This window comes from Rana temporaria, chromosome 1, assembly GCF_905171775.1.
Source record: "Rana temporaria chromosome 1, aRanTem1.1, whole genome shotgun sequence".
In the NCBI taxonomy this organism is placed as follows: domain Eukaryota; kingdom Metazoa; phylum Chordata; class Amphibia; order Anura; family Ranidae; genus Rana; species Rana temporaria.
The window spans coordinates 125,002,838-125,022,578 of record NC_053489.1 but is presented as its reverse complement, the minus strand read 5'-3'; the positions used below and the strand labels follow the sequence as shown (position 1 = coordinate 125,022,578).

Sequence of the window (19,741 nt, the reverse complement as noted above, 5' to 3'; positions counted from 1 at the left end):
ATGCTGCGGGGCACGGTGGTGGTTCGGCTGGTGGTGGCAGGCATGGATGGATTTAGCTGCGGGGAATGGAGGTATGAAAGTAACTGCTTACCTTCAATGACGCCGCTCCTCTGATGCCCCCACGAACACTCCAGAAACCGGAAGTGATTTAAATGGCACTTCCAACTGACCTCTACTTCGGTCCCCGCTGACCAATCCCATCACACCACTAGGGCATTTTAACGAATGAAAGGACAGTGGGAGTGTGTGCGGGCGCACAGCTTGCGCCCTGCACACGCCCTAAACACGGGCAAATCAGCTTTCCAGCCTGCGATCAGCTGATTGCAGGCTGGGAAGCTTTCCATAGACCGCCGCATGTCCGGCGCCTGATCACTCTTAACCACTTAAGCCCCGGACCAATATGCAGCCTAAAGACCCAAGGTGTTTTTACAGTTCGGGACTGCGTCGCTTTAACAGACAATTGCGCGGTCGTGCGACGTGGCTCCCAAACAAAATTGGCGTCCTTTTTTCCCCACAAATAGAGCTTTCTTTTGGTGGTATTTGATCACATCTGCGGTTTTTAGTTTTTGCGCTATAAACAAAAATAGAGCGACAATTTTGAAAAAAAAGCAATATTTTTTACTTTTTGCTGTAATAAATATCCCCCAAAAACATATATAAAAACATTTTTTTTCCTCAGTTTAGGCCGATACGTATTCTTCTACCTATTTTTAGTAAAAAAAATCGCAATAAGCGTTTATCGATTGGTTTGCGCAAAATTTATAGTGTTTACAAAATAGGGGATAGTTTTATTGCATTTTTATTATTTTTTTTTTTTTTACTACTAATGGCGGCGATCAGCAATTTTTTTCGTGACTGCGACATTATGGCGGACACTTCGGACAATTTTGACCAATTTTTGGGACCATTGTCATTTTCACAGCAAAAAATGCATTTAAATTGCATTCTTTATTGTGAAAATGACAGTTGCAGTTTGGGAGTTAACCACAGGTGGCGCTGTAGGAGTTAGGGTGCACCTAGTATGTGTTTACAACTGTTTGGGGGTGTGGCTGTAGGAATGACGTCATCGATCGTGTCTTCCCTATAAAGGGAATGACGCGATCGATGCGCCGCCATAGTGAAGGACGGGGAAGCCGTGTTTACACACGGCTCTCCCCGTTCTTCAGCTCCGGGGAGCGATCGCGACGGAGCGGCTATAAACAAATAGCCGCGCCGTGGTCCCGGATCGCTCCCCGAGCGGACCCGACCTCCGCATGTAGCGGGGGGGTCCCGATCGGACCCCCCACCCGCTAATAGGCGAGGACGTACGTGTACGCCCATGTGCCTGTACGTGCCATATTGTGGACGTACATGTACATGCGGGGGTCGGGAACTGGTTAAAGTGACATTTACAAAGCGCCCCCTATGGACGGGCCGCCACTGTGTTTGGCTGAAGCTATTTATTATCAATCAACTGTGTTTACTATTTTTAAATCATAATCACAACAGAAACTACCCAATTTACCCTGATCAAAAGTTCATATACCCTGGTGATTTTGGCCTGAAAACATGCACACAAGTGGATACAAAGGGGTTTGACTGGCTATTAAAGGTAACCATCCTCACCTGTGATCTGTTTGCTTGTAATTAGAGTGTGTGTATAAGGCTGGGTTTACACTGGTGCGACATGACAGCCGTACCACTTTGGATCCAACTTTGCCCTCTGACTTGAAGCCGTCATACGACCGACTTTCAATTAATGGGGATCCGACTTGAATCCCTGCCAATACCAGGCACTGTGTTTGGTATGAATCTTGAGGGGGAACTCCACGCCAAATTTTAAATAAAAAACAGGCATGGATTCCCCCTTCAAGAGCATACCAGGCCCTTGGTTCTGGTATGGATTTAAAGGGGAATCCCCAAGATCCATACCAGACCCTTATCCGAGCATGCAGCCCGGCCGGTCAGGAAAGGATGGGGCCTCTTCCTGACAACCCGTTTGGTTGTCGGGATCTGCGGGCAGGGGTCTTATCAGAATCTGGGAGCCCTCAGATCCTGGCCCCCCACCATATGTGGATGAGCATCGTACCCCTAGCTCATTCACCTGGGGGGAAAAAGTGTCAAGAAAAAAAAACACACTACACAGGTTTTTAAAGTCATTTATTAGACAGTTCCCGGGGTCTTCTTCCGACTTCGGGGGTCTTCTTCCGACTCTCTTCTCCCGCTCACCGTGGGCCTTCTGCCGGGCTCCTCCGCTATCTTCTTCCAGCTCCTTTTCTAGCGTTGGACCGGTCTTCTCCGTAGTCTTCTTCCCAGGGCATGATGGGACTGTGACGTCATAAGGGGCGGGGTCACCAGGTGACATCACCCGGTGACCACGCCTCATGCCTATATAAATTGTTGCACACGGCATTACAGTGGGAGAGAGCGTCATGTCAACATCGGAAGAAGATGACAGAGAAGACCGGGCCAATGCTAGAAAAAGAGCTGAAAGAAGATAGCGGAGGAGCCTGGCAGAAGGCACCGGAGAGCGGGAGAAGGCACCGGAGAGCGGGAGAAGAGAGCCGAGAGTTGGAAGAAGATCCCAAAGTCATAAGAAGATCCCCGGAGCTGCCTAATAAATGACTTTAAAAACCTGTGTAGTATTTTTTTTTTTTCTTGACACTTTTTCCCCCAGGTGAATGGGTAGGGGTACGATGTACCCCATACTCATTCACATAGGATGGGGGGCTGGGTTCTGGGGCCCCCTTATTAAAGGGGGCTCCCAGATTCCGATAAGCCCTCCGCCCGCAGACCCTGACAACCAACGGCCAGGGTTGTCGGGAAGAGGCCCTTGTCCTCATCAACATGGGGACAAGGTACTTTGGGGTGGGGGGACCGCATGCGGCCTGGTACGGTTCGGGGGGGGGCGCTTGCTCATCCCCACCCCCTTTCCTGACCGGCCGGGCTGCGTGCTCAGATAAGGGTCTGGTATGGAACTTAGGGGGACCCCCACGCTGTTTTTTCAGTGTAGGGGTTCCTCTTTAAATCCATACCAGACCCAAGGGCCTGGTATGCTCTTTGAGGGGGAACCCATGCCGTTTTCTTTATCGTACATCACGGGACACAGAGTCTTAATCATTACTATCTGGGTTATATTCCACCATCAGGTGCTGGACACTGGTGTAATCAATTAGAACAGGAAGTTCCCTCCCTATATAACCCCTCCCATACTGGGAGCACCTCAGTTTTTTCACCAGTGTCTAAGGTGTTGGTCACGAATTAACATGTGCTCTGAGGAGCTCCACTGGAGGGATCCATGCTGGATGTAAAAAGCCTCCATAAAATCCGGATCCGTCCAAGGTGCTTCATAGCCAAAGTGGACGGTACCCGGGCCTTGGTACGAAGAACGAGGTTTTGCCTATAATGCTTCTCTCTGAGAGCTGGACCCTGGGTTCCAGTACATTGGTCGATGTCAAAGACCAAATATTTTTTCTGTTGCCAGGGTGCTATATAGGTCCAGGGGAGAGGTGACCTGCTATGAACCCCAGTCCCTGAAGGTCTGAGACGAAGCCCGCGTTGAGGGGTGAAGGCTGGGCCTCTTGCTTTGCAATACCCTGCAGCGTGAAAAGGTAAGCGGAGGTACCTACGGGACTTGGTCCGACAGTGGGTTCTCCATTGGGGATTATGGGTCTCGCCTATTTTATGCTTCTATGCATGGGCAACTTAACCACAAAGTCTTTTGAGACAGGATGGCTCTGGCACCCATATACCTCCCCTAGTGGGTCCTAGTCCTCCGCTGAAGGGGCTATTGGGTCTTGCCTATAATGCATGTATGCCTTGGCAAAGGAACCACTATGTCTGTTGAGACAGGATGGCTGTAATACCCATAGATCTCCCATTCATGAGGTTGGTACCCCTACATGAGTATGTCTTATCTGTTTTCCACGAAGGGCCCTAAGAGGACATGCCGGGTGTTTCGCTTGCCATGCTTTCCAGAAACGGAAGCTCAAGGTTAGCTGATCTAGGGTGCGGCTTACTGCCTCCGCTTCAGGCTCTGCCACGATGGGGGGGGTCCCTCGTAGTCTCTACGGCTCCTTGGGGGATCTCCCTCTCCCCCCGCCTCCACCATTCCCCTACGCACGCGTGCGTGAGAGGGGCGCGCTTTGAAGGCGGGGGGACGATGTGGTTGCCGCTGGCGCACGTGCGCCGGCTCATGGTGCAGACACAGGGCGGCCCCTTCAAAAGGCCCAGACGTCAGAGAAGCCAGGGGGACACGGTAGCTTGAGCACGTAAGCACCTTGTGGAAATTGGATACAGATTAATTTAAGACACCTACTCGGCATCTAGCTGTGTTAGCAAGCATTATTTGCTAGACTAAGTTCAGCTGTTGATGCACCAGGGTTAAAGTTCCTCTGCTTTTTGCTTAGGACTCTTTTGTCTCCCCGTAAAAGAGGGTTCAGGGGTAGGAAGGGGTATCACCACCTAAATCTGGTGGCCCTTTTTTTTATCATGCTTGCATGATACTATCCTCCCCTGTAGAGACTTAAGATAGCTCACATAATTAGCTATCAGCCCTGTCAGGCGTGAGCCTCCCCCAACATTGCAGCACTCTGCATATGTTTTGTTGCATTGCATGTATAGGTCTATAAGAGGTTAACTGCTATATTCACAGCAGCCTCACAAGCAGAAAACAGGGTGTGTCCCTTTCCCTGCTCTAATTCCTCAAACAAGGGATTGAAAGACCTGAGGATGAAGGTTCACTGTCAGTGAACAGATAACAGGTGTTAATGAGGAGAAAACTATCAGAAGCCCCAAAAGCTCTGGTTGCAGCTGCAGTCTTTTCAGAGATCCAAGCTGCATATAACTTCACTTAGCCTAGACGGCCAGAGCCTCTGTCTCTTTAAAGTCCTCATCCTGGTGTTGGCTTCAGGCTAACCGAATGCACAACAGGGGGGGTGCACATTTGCTGCTGTGCACATGGCTAACGTTGCAGGTTTGCGGAGACGCACATCTGCAGAGCATAACTGCCTCTTTACAGTCCACATGTTTGCATGAAGTACATGAGTTTGGAATGTTCAAAATGCATGTGGGGTAAAAACCGGTAACAAAGTATGTTTTATTGTTGATCACATAAAGAGACATGTTATTTTGTTCGTATGATTTTATATGTTTACATAAGGGTGTTTAATCACAGCAAAGTGCCTAAAATCGCATAAAAATGCTTAAGTGCATAAAGATGCGGGATCTCACATGGTTACTTGATAACCCAGGTCCTTGATTACCCAAGGTTATTTAGGTCACACAGAGAGGCTTGTTTCCACAGGAATGCCTAAAATCGCATAAAGATGCTTAAGTGCATAAAGATGCGGGAGCACACATGGTTACCTGATAAACCAGGTCCTTGATTACCCAAAGTTATTTAGGTCAAACAGAGAGGCTTGTTTCCACAGGAATGCCTAAAATCGCATGAAAATGCTTAAGTGCATAAAGATGCGGGATCACACATGGTTACCTGATAAACCAGGTCCTTGATTACCCAAGGTTATTTAGGTCAAACAGAGAGACTTGTTTCCATAGGCATGTTTAAAATCGCATGGAAATGCTTAAGGGCTTAAGGATGCGACATCACACATGGTTATCTGATAACCCGAGTCCTTGATTATCCAAGGATATTTGGTCGTACGGAGAGGCTTGTTTTATACAGGAGTGCCTGAAATCGCATAAAGATGCGGGATCACACATGGTTACCTGATAACCCGAATCCTTGATTACCCAAGGGTATTTGGTCACACAGAGAGGCGTGTTTCCACAGGAATGCCTAAAATCGCATAAAGATGCTGGAGTGCATAGAAATGCGGAATCACACAGGTTTACCTTACAAACCACAATCCTTGATTACCCAAGGATATTTGGTCACACAGAGAGGCCTTTTTCCACAAAAAGGTCTGAAATCGCATAAAGATGCTGGAGTGCATAAAGATGCGGGTTCACACATGGTTATCTGATCACCCGAGTCCTGGATTACTCAGGCATATTTGGTCACACAGAGAGGTTGTGTCCGCAAAAATGCCAAAAATCGCATTAAAGGGCTTAATTGCAAAAAAAAAAAAAAAAATTGCTGGATCGCACAGTGGTGCTCGATCATACAAGAATCCTTGGTCCCACAAGGGTACTTGTCCGCACAGGAGTGCTTAAGATGCATAGATGTTGGATCGCATGAAAATTTGCTGAATCGCATAAGAATGCATGTTTGCCTAGAGTTTGACTTAGGAGGCATTATAATTAGGTTTCCTTAATTATACAGGATTCCTTGGCCTTACATAGGCGCATACTTGCTTGCAGGATGCTTGTTCATGGCTCACATGCTATATGTATGCGTGTATACAGCACGCCCCCTTTTTTGTGTGTTTGCGGAAAACATATTCTTATGAACTCACGCTTCTATGAACACACGCTTCCATAGAGGCATATGGCTTTAAAGGTTGCCACATGCACATAGGGGGAGCTATTTGCATGTGTGTTTATTTACAAGGCTGCTAGGGCCCGCCTCTAGCAGGGCTAAAGGCCCAGAGTTTAGCAGTAATGTCATTCCGAGGCAAACCCATGCTGACAGATTAGTCAGTAGCATGGCTGGGCCTAGGGGAGTCCAGCATGATTAATTATCTGGAACTCCTGGGTTGGGATCCCAGTCTAGAGGGAATATGCTGTCTTTATTCAAACACAGTTCCCTATGCTCAGTTTTATTCAAGGCTGATATAAACTTTGCTCTGTCGGCCTGGAACGAGTGGATCCTAACTTAGCATTATCCTAGGAGTCTTGTCCCAGGGATATGCTGGAATTTCAGTTTAGGGTTCTTAACTGAATGATTGGCAGAAGGGAATATCCTTCATACCCGTTACCTGGGAGCAGGTTGCGAGGACTGGCCTCTAGGGATAGAATCCAGGCCTGGAAGAGACCACGGCACAGGGAAGGTGGTCAAGCTCCTAGGGAGCCTTATCTGCTAGCTTTCTAGAGCTACGGATGGAGCATCCGGCTTAAGGACCTGAACGTTTAGGTTACAGGGTTGCTCTGTCTGAATACAATCTGACTATGCCTCTCTAGTGGTTTACTTTGGTTACCAGAGAAGAGCTTGTGCCTTGCCTATTGTCAATTGTAATTTCATGGAATGCTAGATTGGCAGGCGATTTGCTGGAGCCATCAACAATCGGGTCCGGGAGATTGGCCTCTACACCCCGACTTTTTTCTGACCAAATGTCACAGAAACGTTACCCTGCACATAAAGGGTGTTGACGTCCAGGTTCAACAAGAGGTTGAACAACTTTGTGTCAAGGCCAAAGGATCCACCCGCATGCGGGACAGATTTTTTAGTGACCCTGGGGACCCAGTTGTCGCTGGTTTATGTGTTATCTCCCCCCAGGGCCGCAACCTTCGTTGCTTCCATGCTACATCAGAAGAGAACGGAAGCTGGCTTAATTGCTCCAGCATAGCCCATACAACCTTACTGCGCAGGGACAGCAGAACTGATCGTAGAGGACCCAGGGTCCCTTACAGCTTGTCCAGGCCTGCTTTGCAGGGTTACATCCTGTCTTGCATACATGTGTATTAATGGTCTGGCTGTTATAGCCTGCATTCTTGAGGATCGGGGCGTACAGAATCAGCGGCAGTTACCTTGATTCATACAGGACAGCTGGCCTCCAGGACCAGATATCCTAGGATATGGAAGGCCCATATTCCTGGTGTGAAACCAAGGGGTGGAATCCTTGGTAGTAGGTCCTAGGTAAAATTCTTACCTTTCTACATTGGAAAAGAGATGGAGCTGGCCTTAAGTTCCATCAAGGGTCCGATCTCGGCACACTCTTGATCTGGGCCGTTATACAAGGGGTGACAGGTATAAGTCCGCCAGTTAAGGCGCCCTTGTGCTCGGAGGATTGGATCCAGTATGCTGGCTTACAGAGTCAGCACCTTGGGCTGATGCACCATAAATATTTCCCTTTATCCTTCTAAAGCGGGAATTGGTGTTCTTGGTTGCGGCTGCCTCCGCAAGAGAGTATTGGCAACTTTATTTGTATAGAGCCATACTTAATTATTTGTACAAGAAGGGTGATGTTAAATACTCACCCAACCTTATTGGCTAGAAGGATCCAGTGCAGTGGCGGCTGGTGCTCAAAATTTTTGGGGGGGCGCAAACGAAGAAGAAAAAAAAATATAAGCCTCACTGTGCCCATCAAATGCAGCCACTGTTCCATCAATTCGCACCACTGTGCCATGCCATCAAACGTAGCCACTGTGCCATGCCATCAAACACAGTCACTGTGCCATCAATTGTCACCACTGTACCATGCCATCAATTGTCACCACTGTACCATGCCATCAAACACAGCCACTGTACCATGCCATCAAACACAGCCACTGTACCATGCCATCAAATGCAGCCACTGTACCATGCCATCAAATGCAGCCACTGTACCATGCCATCAAATGCAGCCACTGTACCATGCCATCAAATGCAGCCACTGTACCATGCCATCAATTCTGGTCACTGTGCCATCAATTGTCACCACTGTGCCATGCCATCAAATGCAGCCACTGTACCATGCCATCAAATGCAGCCACTGTACCATGCCATCAAATGCAGCCACTGTACCATGCCATCAATTGTGGTCACTGTGCCATCAATTGTCACCACTGTGCCATGCCATCAATTGTGGCCACTGTGCCATCAATTGTCACCACTGTGCCATGCCATCAAATGCAGCCACTGTGCCATGCCATCAAATGCAGCCACTGTACCATGCCATCAAATGCAGCCACTGTACCATGCCATCAAATGCAGCCACTGTGCCATGCCATCAATTGTGGTCACTGTGCCATCAATTGTCACCACTGTGCCATGCCATCAAATGCAGCCACTGTACCATGCCATCAAACACAGCCACTGTGCCAATTGTCCCCACTGTGTCACTGTCCAGTCATACATCCACCTCGGAGCTTTATATTATAACCTGCTGGGACTTGTAGTTCTCCATCGTCTCCTGGGGCTCAGGTGCATGCAATCCACCATCTTTGTCCAGTTTTTCTCACTGCTGGGACTTGTAGTCCCATAGATGGTGGATTGCATGCACCTGAGCCCCAGGAGAAGATGGGGAACTACAAGTCCCAGCAGGTTTATAATATAAGACTCCCATCCACCTAGGAGCCTTATATTATAACCTGCTGGGACTTGTAGCTCCCCATCTTCTCCTGGGGCTCAGGCTGCTGACGGCTGGCATTTCACCCAGATTATGCATTGCATTGAACATTAAAAATCATTTATTATGCCCAACTCCATGAAAATGTTAAAAAAAAATCCACCCTTGCAATGAGCCTACATCTGCACTGGGTTAATTGCTCATCATGTCTAGTGAACATTCGGCCGAAATCGCGGCACCCCCACCCCCCCCCCCCTGAGGGGGGATGGGGGTGCCGCGATTTCGGCCAAATGTGCACTAAAAAAAAAAATTCCAAATGTTCCAAAAAAAATTTTATAGTGAATATTCGGCCGAAATCGCGGCACCCCCTCCCCCCCCGGGGGGGGGGATGGGGTGCCGCGATTTCGGCCGAATATTCACTAAAAAAAAATTGGAACACAGGTAATCTTTGCAGAAGGGGGGTGGACAGCTGCAGCTGCTGCCGCCGAACTTTGCAGAGAAAACAGTCCATTACAGAGGGGCAGAGGCAGGCGGCATAGCTCAGCTTACCTGTACTGGCACTGAGCGCCCCGAGTCCCGACGTCACTTCCTGTTCTTCCAGGGACGTCAGGACGGAACGAGCACAAATAGTGGATGCACCCGCCCAGCCATAACAATGCAGTCCATCGCGCCGGAAGCAAGTGGCGCGATGGACCGCGCCACAAAGGCATTTTTGGGCTGCCAATGTAGCGCCACGTCTGCAATCCCGTGATTGCACAGACGTGGCGCTACCCATACCGCGCTTTTCCCGGCGCCCGACGCCCGGACTCAGTGCACATAAGAACCTTTTTTGGAATTTTTTTTCCTTAAAGGGACATGTTTAAATAAAAAAAATTTTTTTTTTTTTTTTTTTTTTAGATTTTTTTTTTTACTGACTGGGGGAGGGGGGGCGGCGCCCGGGCGCCCCCTATGGGCGGGCCGCCACTGATCCAGTGTTCACTTGAATTAAGATATTCTTGCCTTCCTTTTCCCTTTTTTCAGGACCTTGATCCGCGGAAGGAGAGGTTATTGCTTTCTCTTAACCACTTGCCCACCAGGTAAATTCTGGCACTTCTCTCCTTCATGTGAAAATCACAATTTTTTTGCTAGAAAATTAATCAGAACCCCCAAACATTATATATTTTTTTTTAGCAGACATCCTAGGGAATAAAATGGCAGTCATTGCAATACTTTTTGTCACACCGTATTTGCGCAGCGGTCTTACAAGCGCACTTTTTTTGGATAAAAATCACTTTTTTGAATTAAAAAATAAAACAATACATTTTGCCCAATTTTTTTATATATTGTGAAAGATAATGTTACGCCGAGTAAAATGATACCCAACATGTCACGCTTAAAAATTGCGCCCGCTCGTGGCATGGCGTCAAACTTTTACCCTTAAAAATCTCGATAGGCGACGTTTAAAAAATTCTACAGGTTGCATTTTTTGAGTTGCAGAGTAGGTCTAGGGCTAGAATTATTGCTCTCACTCGAACGATCGCGGCGATACCTCACTTGTGTGGTTTGAATACCGTTTTCATATGCGGGCGCTACTCGCGTATGCGTTTGCTTCTGCGCGCGAGCTCGTCGGGACGGGGCGCTTTAAAAAAAATTTTTTTGGTTTTCTTATTTATTTTTATTTAGTTTTATAATTTTTTACACTGAAAAAAAAAAAAAAAAAATTGATCACTTTTATTCCTATTACAAGGAATGTAAACATCCCTTGTAATAGAAAAAAGCATGACAGGTCCTCTTAAATATGAGATCTGGGGTCAAAAAGACCTCAGATCTCATAATTAGACTTAAATGCAAAAAAAATAAATTAAAAAAAAAAAATGTCATTTTTTCAAATGACAAAAAAAAAAATGTTTCTTTAAGAGGCTGGGCGGGACTGACGTTTTGACGTCACTTCCGCCCAGCAGAGCTATGAGGACGGGTGAAGGAGATTTCTCCTTCAGTCCCGTCCCCGCTCAGCTGCCGGACACATCCGATCCCCTCCGCCGCTACCGACGGCTCCGGTAAGCGGCGGAGGGCGCGGGAGAGCGGCGGGAGGGGGCCCTCTCCCGCCACCGATAACGGCGATCTTGCGGCGAATCCGCCGCGGAGACCGCCGTTATCGTGTACACCACCGCCCCCTGAAAAGATGAATGTCTCGGTTGTGGCAGCAGCTGCTGCCGTTATCGAGATATTCAACTTTAAAAAGGAGGACGTCTTTTTGACATGGGGCGGTGGTCAAGAGGTTAATAAAGATAAGAGCAGTTAAAGATCTATCTGAAGGCTTCAGATATAGAAACCTAACGTTTTGTTGCCAGAAAGCCCCTAGATGGGGCGGGCAGTGTTCAGATCGGCTATTAAAATGGCTATGCGCTCTCTCGTTATAGTAAGAGAGGTCAAGACCTATCTGAAGCGGCTGCTCGGATACGGAAGACTGATGTTGGTGCGCTACCAGGAGGCCCCAGCAAGGGGCAGGCAGCGTCTAAATCAACTATTGTCAAATGTTGATTCATCAGGTTATTATTCAGGCTTGTGGTTTATAGAGAGGGCTTCCCCCTGTTTCTTTTTGGGGTACACCCTACCAGGATAGTAAGCACTTCATGCGGGGTGCATTACCAAGCCTTTATGACTCAGATTTGCCAGACCTGCAACTTGGTCGTTTGTGCTTACGTTCACTAAATCCTATCAAGTAAACATAAGACGGCAGGAGGATGCAGCCTTTTTTTGTTGGCACAATATGCGGCAGGCAGCATTAGAATTCCTCGTGTCTGATGGCAGTCTGCATTGTTGGTGTCTCCCTCCCCTCAGTAAGCATTGCTTTAGGACATCCCAGATAGTAATGATTAAGACTCTGTCCCGTGATGTACGATAAAGAAAATAGGATTTTTATAACAGCTTACCTGTAAAATCCTTTTCTTGGAGTACATCACGGGACACAGAGTCCCCACCCCTCTTGTTTGGGGATATTGGGACACTTATTGCTTGGGACAAAAACTGAGGTGCTCCCAGTATGGGAGGGGTTATATAGGGAGGGAACTTCCTGTTCTAATTGATTACACCAGTGTCCAGCACCTGATGGTGGAATATAACCCAGATAGTAATGATTAAGACTCTGTGTCCCGTGATGTACTCCAAGAAAAGGATTTTACAGGTAAGCTGTTATAAAAATCCTATTTTTTTTAATTTAAAATTTGGTGTGGAGTTCCCCCTTAAGATCAGCAGAGCACAAGACTTTGATCCAACTTTAATGATATTCAATAGGCTGAAGTAGGATCAAAGTCAGACCAAAGTAGTACAGGGAGCATTTTCAAAGTCGGACCAACATGTGTCAGGCCAGTTAAGATGGCTCCCATAGGGAAACATTGATTTTCACACGTCATGCGACATGAGCTCCCAATGAGGGAGCGTTTGTCACACCAGTGTGAACCCAGCCTAAAAGGTCAATGAGTTTCTGGACTCCTGACAGACCCTTGCATCTTTCATAGAGTGCTGCACTGATGTTTCTGGATTCAAAGTCATGGGGAAAGCAAAATAATGGTCAAAGGATCTGCAGGAAAAGGTAGTTAAACTGTATAAGACAGGAAAGGGATAGAAAAAAAGATATCCAAGGAATTCAGAATGCCAATTAGCAGTGTTCAGACTCGAATCGTGAAGTGGAAAATGAGGGCTTTTGTTGAAACCAAACCACGGTCAGGTAAACCAACTAAGGTTTCAGCCACAACTGCCAGGAAAATAGTTTGGGATGCAAAGAAAAACCCACAAATAACTTCAGGTGAAATACAGGACTCTCTGAAAACATGTGGTGTGGCTGTTTCAAGATGCACAATAAGGAGGCACTTGAAGAAAGATGGGCTGCATGGTCGAGTCGCCAGAAGAAAGCCATTACTATGCAAATCCCACAAAGTATCCTGCTTACAATACGCCAAACAGCACAGAGACAAGCCTCAAACCTTCTGGCACAAAGTCATTTGGATTGATGTGACCAAAATTGAGCTTTTTTGACCACAACCATAAACGCTACATTTGAAGAGGAGTCAACAAAGCCTATGATGAAAGGTACACTATTCCTACTGTGAAACACGGAAGTGGATCGCTGATGTTTTGGGGATGTGTGAGCTACAAAGGCACAGGAAATTTGGCCAAAATTGATGGCAAGATGAATCCAGTATGTTATCAAACAAATACTGGAGTAACATTTGCATTCATCAGCCAGGAAGCTGCGCATTGGAACGTACTTGGACATTCCAACATGACGAAAATCCAAAACACAAGGGCAAGTTGACCTGTCATTGGCTACAGCAGAATAAAGTGAAGGCTCTGGAGTGGCCATCTCAGTCTCATGACCTGAATATCATTGAGCCACTCTGGGGAGATCTCAGTTCATGCAAGACAGCCCAAGAATTTACAGGAACCGGAGGCTTTTTGCCAAGAGGAATGGGGAGCTTTACCATCTGAGAAGATAAAGAGCCTCATCCACAAATACCACAAAAGACTTCAAACTGTCATTGATGTTAAAGGGGGCAACATACGGTATTAAAAACAGCCTATTGTTTAAAGGTATCAAAATCCTTAACATTTCAAATGGCCAATAGAAAGAGGTAGGAGCAGGTAAGCTAGCTAATGGTCCTTTGGACACCAGATCACCATCCCATCCCCAATTTAGTTTTAAAGATAGTAACAAAACAAATAAATATCTTGTCAGTTACCAGTAAAAAAAAAAAAAATAATAATAAAATTATATATATATATATATATATATATATATATATATATATATATATATATATATACACACACACACACACACACACACACACACACACACACACACTGGGCTAAATTCAGGTAGGGGCGCGCATAGTTACGCCGTCCGTTACGCCGTCCGTGTACATATCCCAGTGTGCATTGCTCCCAAGTACGCCGCAACGACGTATTGGTTTCGACGTGAACGTAAATTCCGTCCAGCCCTATTCGCGAACGACTTAAGCAAACGACGTAAAAAATTAAAAAATCGAAGCGGGAACGACGTCCATACTTAAAATTGCGTGCGCCTCATAGAAGCAGGAGCAACGTTACGCCGTAAAAAGCCTTACGCAAACGACGTAAAAAACTACCGCCGGGCGCACATACGTTTTTGAATCGGCGTATCTAGGTAATTTGCATACTCTACGCCGAAAACAACGGAAGCGCCACCTAGCGGCCAGCGTGAGAATGCACCCTAAGATACGATGGCGTAAGAGAATTACGCCAGTCGGATCTTAGGCTAATGTCGGCATATTTTGCTTTCTGAATACAGAAAGAAGATACGCCGGCGCAGCTTTGAATTTACGCGGCGTATCTATGGATACGCCGGCGTAATTCTTTGCAGAATCTAGCCCACTATTATTATTATTATAATTGTATTTATTCTTTTACTGGTAAGATATTTATTACAAGGATTTATATATATATATATATATATATATATATATATATATATATATATATATATATATATATATATATATATATATATATATATATATATATATATATATATTATATATAAATCTTTTTCAAGATTAAAGGACCACTAAAGTTATTTTATTTTATTTTTAAATAACAAACATGTTATTCTTACCTCCACTGTGCAGCTCGTTGTGCACAGAGTGACCCCAAACTTGGTCTTCTGGGGTCCCTCTGCGGCTGTCTCGGCTCCCCCCGCAAGGACTCAACACCTTCATGCGAGCGAGCGTGATATAGCCGGCGGCCATAGCCGCCGATTGTATCACTCGGCCCCGCCCCCGACATGTCGCGTCATTGGATGTGAGTGCCAATGGCTGTGCTGCTTTCAATCAACCAATGACAAAGCCGGGAAGATGGCCGAGAAGCCTGCGCGTTCACGGCACGGGACTTTCGAAGGGTCAGGTAAGAAAAGGAGGGGTTCGGGGGGCCTCTAATCGACAGATGTTTTTTTACCTTAATGCATAGAATGCATTAAGGTGAAAAAACTTTTACCTTTACAACCCCTTTAAAGTTGGAAACACAAAGCTCTTCCACATATTCCTTGCAGTAGCAATAGCAGTGTAGTGAAATGCATATCAGAAATTAGAGAGGGTAGGCTTTTAGGGGTATCTCATACAGATTGATTGATTTACTTATTCATCCACAGGAAATCGTGTACAGTAAAAAGAAATGGTATGGGATCTGAACTGCTGAGTACTGGAAGATAAATGGTGGTATGTGAGTATGGAGTACATTCCTTATAATATTACCTGGTAGTAGAAGAGATGGAGGTTTAATCCAATCCTTTTTTTTCTTTCCCATTACAACTGACTTGCGGTGGATAGTCTTGTTTATGTAATATTCCAACTAATGGGAAAAAAAGAGAAAAACAACTTATTTGGTAATATTATATCTTCTAGGATTTCCCATCCTCCTTCTAACCAACCCCATTGATTCACTTGTGTTGCCAGCAGTTTAGACATTAATGGCTGTGTGTTGAGTTATTTTGAGGGGACAGCAAATTCACACTGTTATACAAGCTGTACACTAACTACTTTACATTGTAGAAATGTGTAATTTCTTTAGTGTTGTCACATGAAAAGATATAATATAATATTTACAAAAATGTGAGGGGTGTTCTCACTTTTGTGAGATACTGTATGTGCACTGTTTTTATCTGCAACTATTGGCAGAAGTACAGAAGGAATGGGTAGACCATGTGATTTCTCATCAAGTTCCACTTAGACATACAAATAAGATCTATCTTGTTATAAACAATGCTCAAAGGAGTCACATGGATTCATATTGAAAAGTGGAATAACAGTGATCTTTTCTTATATGTACTTGTCATTTTCTCTGTAACACTTTTTTTTTTTATATCAAATGAAATAAACTTCTTGCACATGGCTCACTAAATCACAAATTACCCCTGCTCTCTCTAATAAGCATGCCTTTAAGAATAATGATTAATCCACAAGGCTTCTCTGATAAAACGCGTACATTGTTTGGACACGGTGTGTAAGCAGATGCATGAAGAAAACCAGCCCTTTCTTTTATTAAGCTTAGCATACTGTATAACAGCACTGCTGACAGGGAAAATACTGGCCCAGATTTAAGAAGCAATTGCGCCCGTGTAACCAGGGCCCTCTTTAATATGGTTTGGGCCCTGGGCAAAAAAAAATTTGGGCCCCCCTCCAGCTTAATTTGGGCCTGGCTGGTTCACATGTATGTTTTGGGCGGTCCTCATTTGTGCAGGTACAGCAGCCCATTGATTTGAATGGGCTGCCATACCTTTGTTTCCTGCAGAAAAAAGGTGCATTCAGCATTTTAAAAATACAGTTGCTTTGAAATCCATTCTGCTTTTGCACCATGCTACTTACCTGCAGTTCTTGCACACACAAACGCACTGTGTTTTTAAAAGCGTGACCTAAACGTCTAAAAATGCAGCAAGTTTGACAGTGCGGGAACTGCAGATAAGTCACAGCAGACAGCAGAATGGACAGACAGTGCTGTATTTCAGTGCTTGATGGGCATAGATGTGCCGTGTGCGCAGCCTATTACATGAGGCATGCGCTTTTCTTTGCAGGAAACGCAGGCATAGCGGCCCATTCAAATGAATGGGCTGCTGTGCCTGCGCAAATGTGGGCCTCCAAAACACATACATGTGAACCAGCCAGGCCCAAAATAAGCCCATCAAGCAGTTAAATACAGACAGTAATGCCATGTGCTCTGAGGCCTTACTCAGCCTGGACTGCAGGTCTGGTCTGTGATTTAAAATGTTCCTCTATTTTACACATGGCATGGCATCCCATGGTGCTAAAGCAGAATGGACAGACGGTGCTGTGACCCCATGCCATGCCATGTGTAAAATAGAGGAACTTTTTAAAACACTGACCAGACCTGCAGTGAATCATCAAATATTATAAAGACTTTGGGCACACTCTACAGAAAACTTCTATTTACAATATAGATTAGCAAACAGTGACATACCTTGAGGAGCAGGACATGAAGAAGTCAGCCTCGGGAAGAGCAAACTGGGGATGTTATAAAATCACATTCTAATTCACTTTTATATACAAGCAGCACCCAGTGGAGAAGTGCACGTCTAAAGGGAAGCCAGGGGTGCTGTACATTTTAAAACACTGGGAAGGGAAGCAGTACTGTCACTGGCTGCGTGCCGCTGATGATTTTCAGCCTGATTTGTGGGCAGCACAGGGGCTTAACGGGCGGCAGGGCCGCCATCAGGAATTATGGCGCCACTTACACAGCTTCAGGCATGGGCCCCCTGGAGCAGAGAACCGGGATGGGGGGGTGCTGCCGCCTGAAATTGAGAAGCGGGGGGGGGGCTGCCGCGAATTTAGAAGCGGGGGGCCCTTTACAAAGAAATAAAGAAAAATATATATAAAAAAAGGGGTGTAGCCATCCGGGGCCCTGGGGACCTCTGGGCCCTTTAATAAAAAGAAAAAAATAAATAAAAAATATATTTTAAAAAGGGGGTTGCCATCTGGGGCCCTGGGGACCTCTAGGCCCTTTAATATATTTTTTTTAGGGGGTTGCCATCCGGGACCTCTGGGCCCTTTAATAAAAAAATATATATAAAAAATAAACATTTATAAAAAAAGGGGGGTTGCCATCCAGGGCCCTGGGGACCTCTGGGCCCTTTAATAATAATAAAAATATATATATATATAAAAATAAAAAAATAAACATTTATAAAAAAAATAAAGGGTGTTTGCCACATGGGGCCCTGGGAACCTCTGAGCCCTTTAATAAAAAATATATATAAAGAAAAAAAAGAAATAAAATAATATAAAAAAAAATGTTTTTTATTAAAAAAAGGGGGGTTGCCATCCGGGGCCCTGGGGACCTCTGGGTCCTTTAATAACAATACTAATAATAACATTTATATTATATATATATATATATATATATATATATATATAAAAATATGTTTTTATAAAAAAGGGGGGTTGTCATCCGGGGGCCCTGGGGAACTACGGGCCCCTGGGGACCCCCAGACCTCTGAAAAAAAAAATTGGCCCTTTAATAAAAAATAAAATAAAAATATATTAAAAAATATATATATTTTTTAATTTAAAAATAAATAAAAAAAGGGGGGTTGCCATCTGGGGCCCTGGGGGCCTCCGAACCCCTAAAAAAAAAAAAAGGCTCTTATGCCACGCAGATTTTAGGCTGCATTCTTGCGTGGGCCGCTAGGGGGCGGCCGCCAGGGGGCGCTCCCATTGTGATCAGCGTGTAGTATGCAAATTGCATACTACCACTGATTCACAAACTTGCGCGGGCCCTGCGCAAGCCAGGTACGGAGTTTCCGTACGGCAACTTTAGCGCAAGGCTGCCCCTTCTAATAGTAGGGGCAGCCAATGCTAAAGTATAGCCGCCGCTCCCTTGCGTTTGCGCAAGTGATTCGTGAATGGCACTGGACGCCATTCACGTTCACTTTGAAGCAAATGACGTCCTTGCGACGTCATTTGCCGCAATGCACGTCGGGAAAGTTTCCCGACGGAGCATGCGCTGTACGCTCGGCGCGGGAGCGCGCCTAATTTAAATGATTACCGCCCCCGGCGGGATCATTTACATTGCGCGCGCTTACGTCGGGCAATTTTGCCGGTGCGCCCTCGCAATTTACAGAGCTACTGCTCCGTGAATCGAGGGCAGCACAAAATATTTGCGGGGGCGCAGGGCAAAATTCTTGCCCTGCTCCCCCGCAAATATCGCGCAAATGTACCTGAATCTGGGCCAATGTGTATGCTTGATGAGGAAGGCCCAACAGAGAGCTCATTGTCTCTGAAAAGACTTCGGGGCAGATTTCAAAATTCCCGCGTCGTATCTTTGTTTTGAATCCTCAAAATAAGATACGGCGGCATCTCGGCTTGATCCGACAGGCATACGTCTTCGTACGCCTTCGGATCTTAGATGCAATTTTTCGGCGTACCCCCAGGGATGGCGCATGCGCAGTTCCAAAAAACGTTGTTTACGTCGGGTCACGACGTATTAACATAAAACACACTCCCATCACTTCCATTTGAATTCCGCGCCCTTACGCCGCAACAGATACACTACGCCGCCGTAACTTACGGCGCAAATTCGTTGAGGATTCAAACCAAACAAAAGTAAGTTACAGCGGCGTAGCATATCTTAGATATGCTGCGCCCGGCGCAGATGTATGTGGATCTACCCCTTCGTGTTTTTAGTCTTGTACACTGTGTTTTTCCAGATAGATAAGTTAATTCAGAGCAGTTAACTTGATGTTAGGCTGGCTATATACTGCAGTATGGTAATGCCCTGGTGTGCCCTCCATTTTGTCTATATAACATGAGTGCTCGTCCTGTGGAGACAGGGGACAGAGTTACTACCAGACACATCTGGAAGTAAACACTTAAAGGGGTTGTAAAGGTACACATTTTTTTCCTAAATAGCTTCCTTTGGAGTGTCGTGTTCGCCCCCTCCCTTGGACTACAGGAGAGTCAGGATTCTCTCTATGTTGCAGATAGAAAAAGGAGCTGTGTTAGTGGGCATCCTGACTCTCCTGTAGTCCAAGGGAGGGGGCGAGCACGACACTCCACACCAGGGAGAAA

At 45.9% G+C, this 19,741-nt stretch overlaps 1 protein-coding gene across 1 annotated transcript in view; it reads right to left on the bottom strand.

Annotated features, from left to right (window-relative positions):
• The window catches only part of RHOBTB3 (Rho related BTB domain containing 3), an 88,302-nt gene that overhangs the window by 38,723 nt on the left and 29,838 nt on the right, over positions 1-19,741 (bottom strand). The window contains exon 5 of the mRNA XM_040342412.1: positions 15,416-15,512. Within this exon, the coding sequence (XP_040198346.1) occupies positions 15,416-15,512 (97 nt within the window). The remainder of the gene's footprint in view (positions 1-15,415; positions 15,513-19,741) is intronic.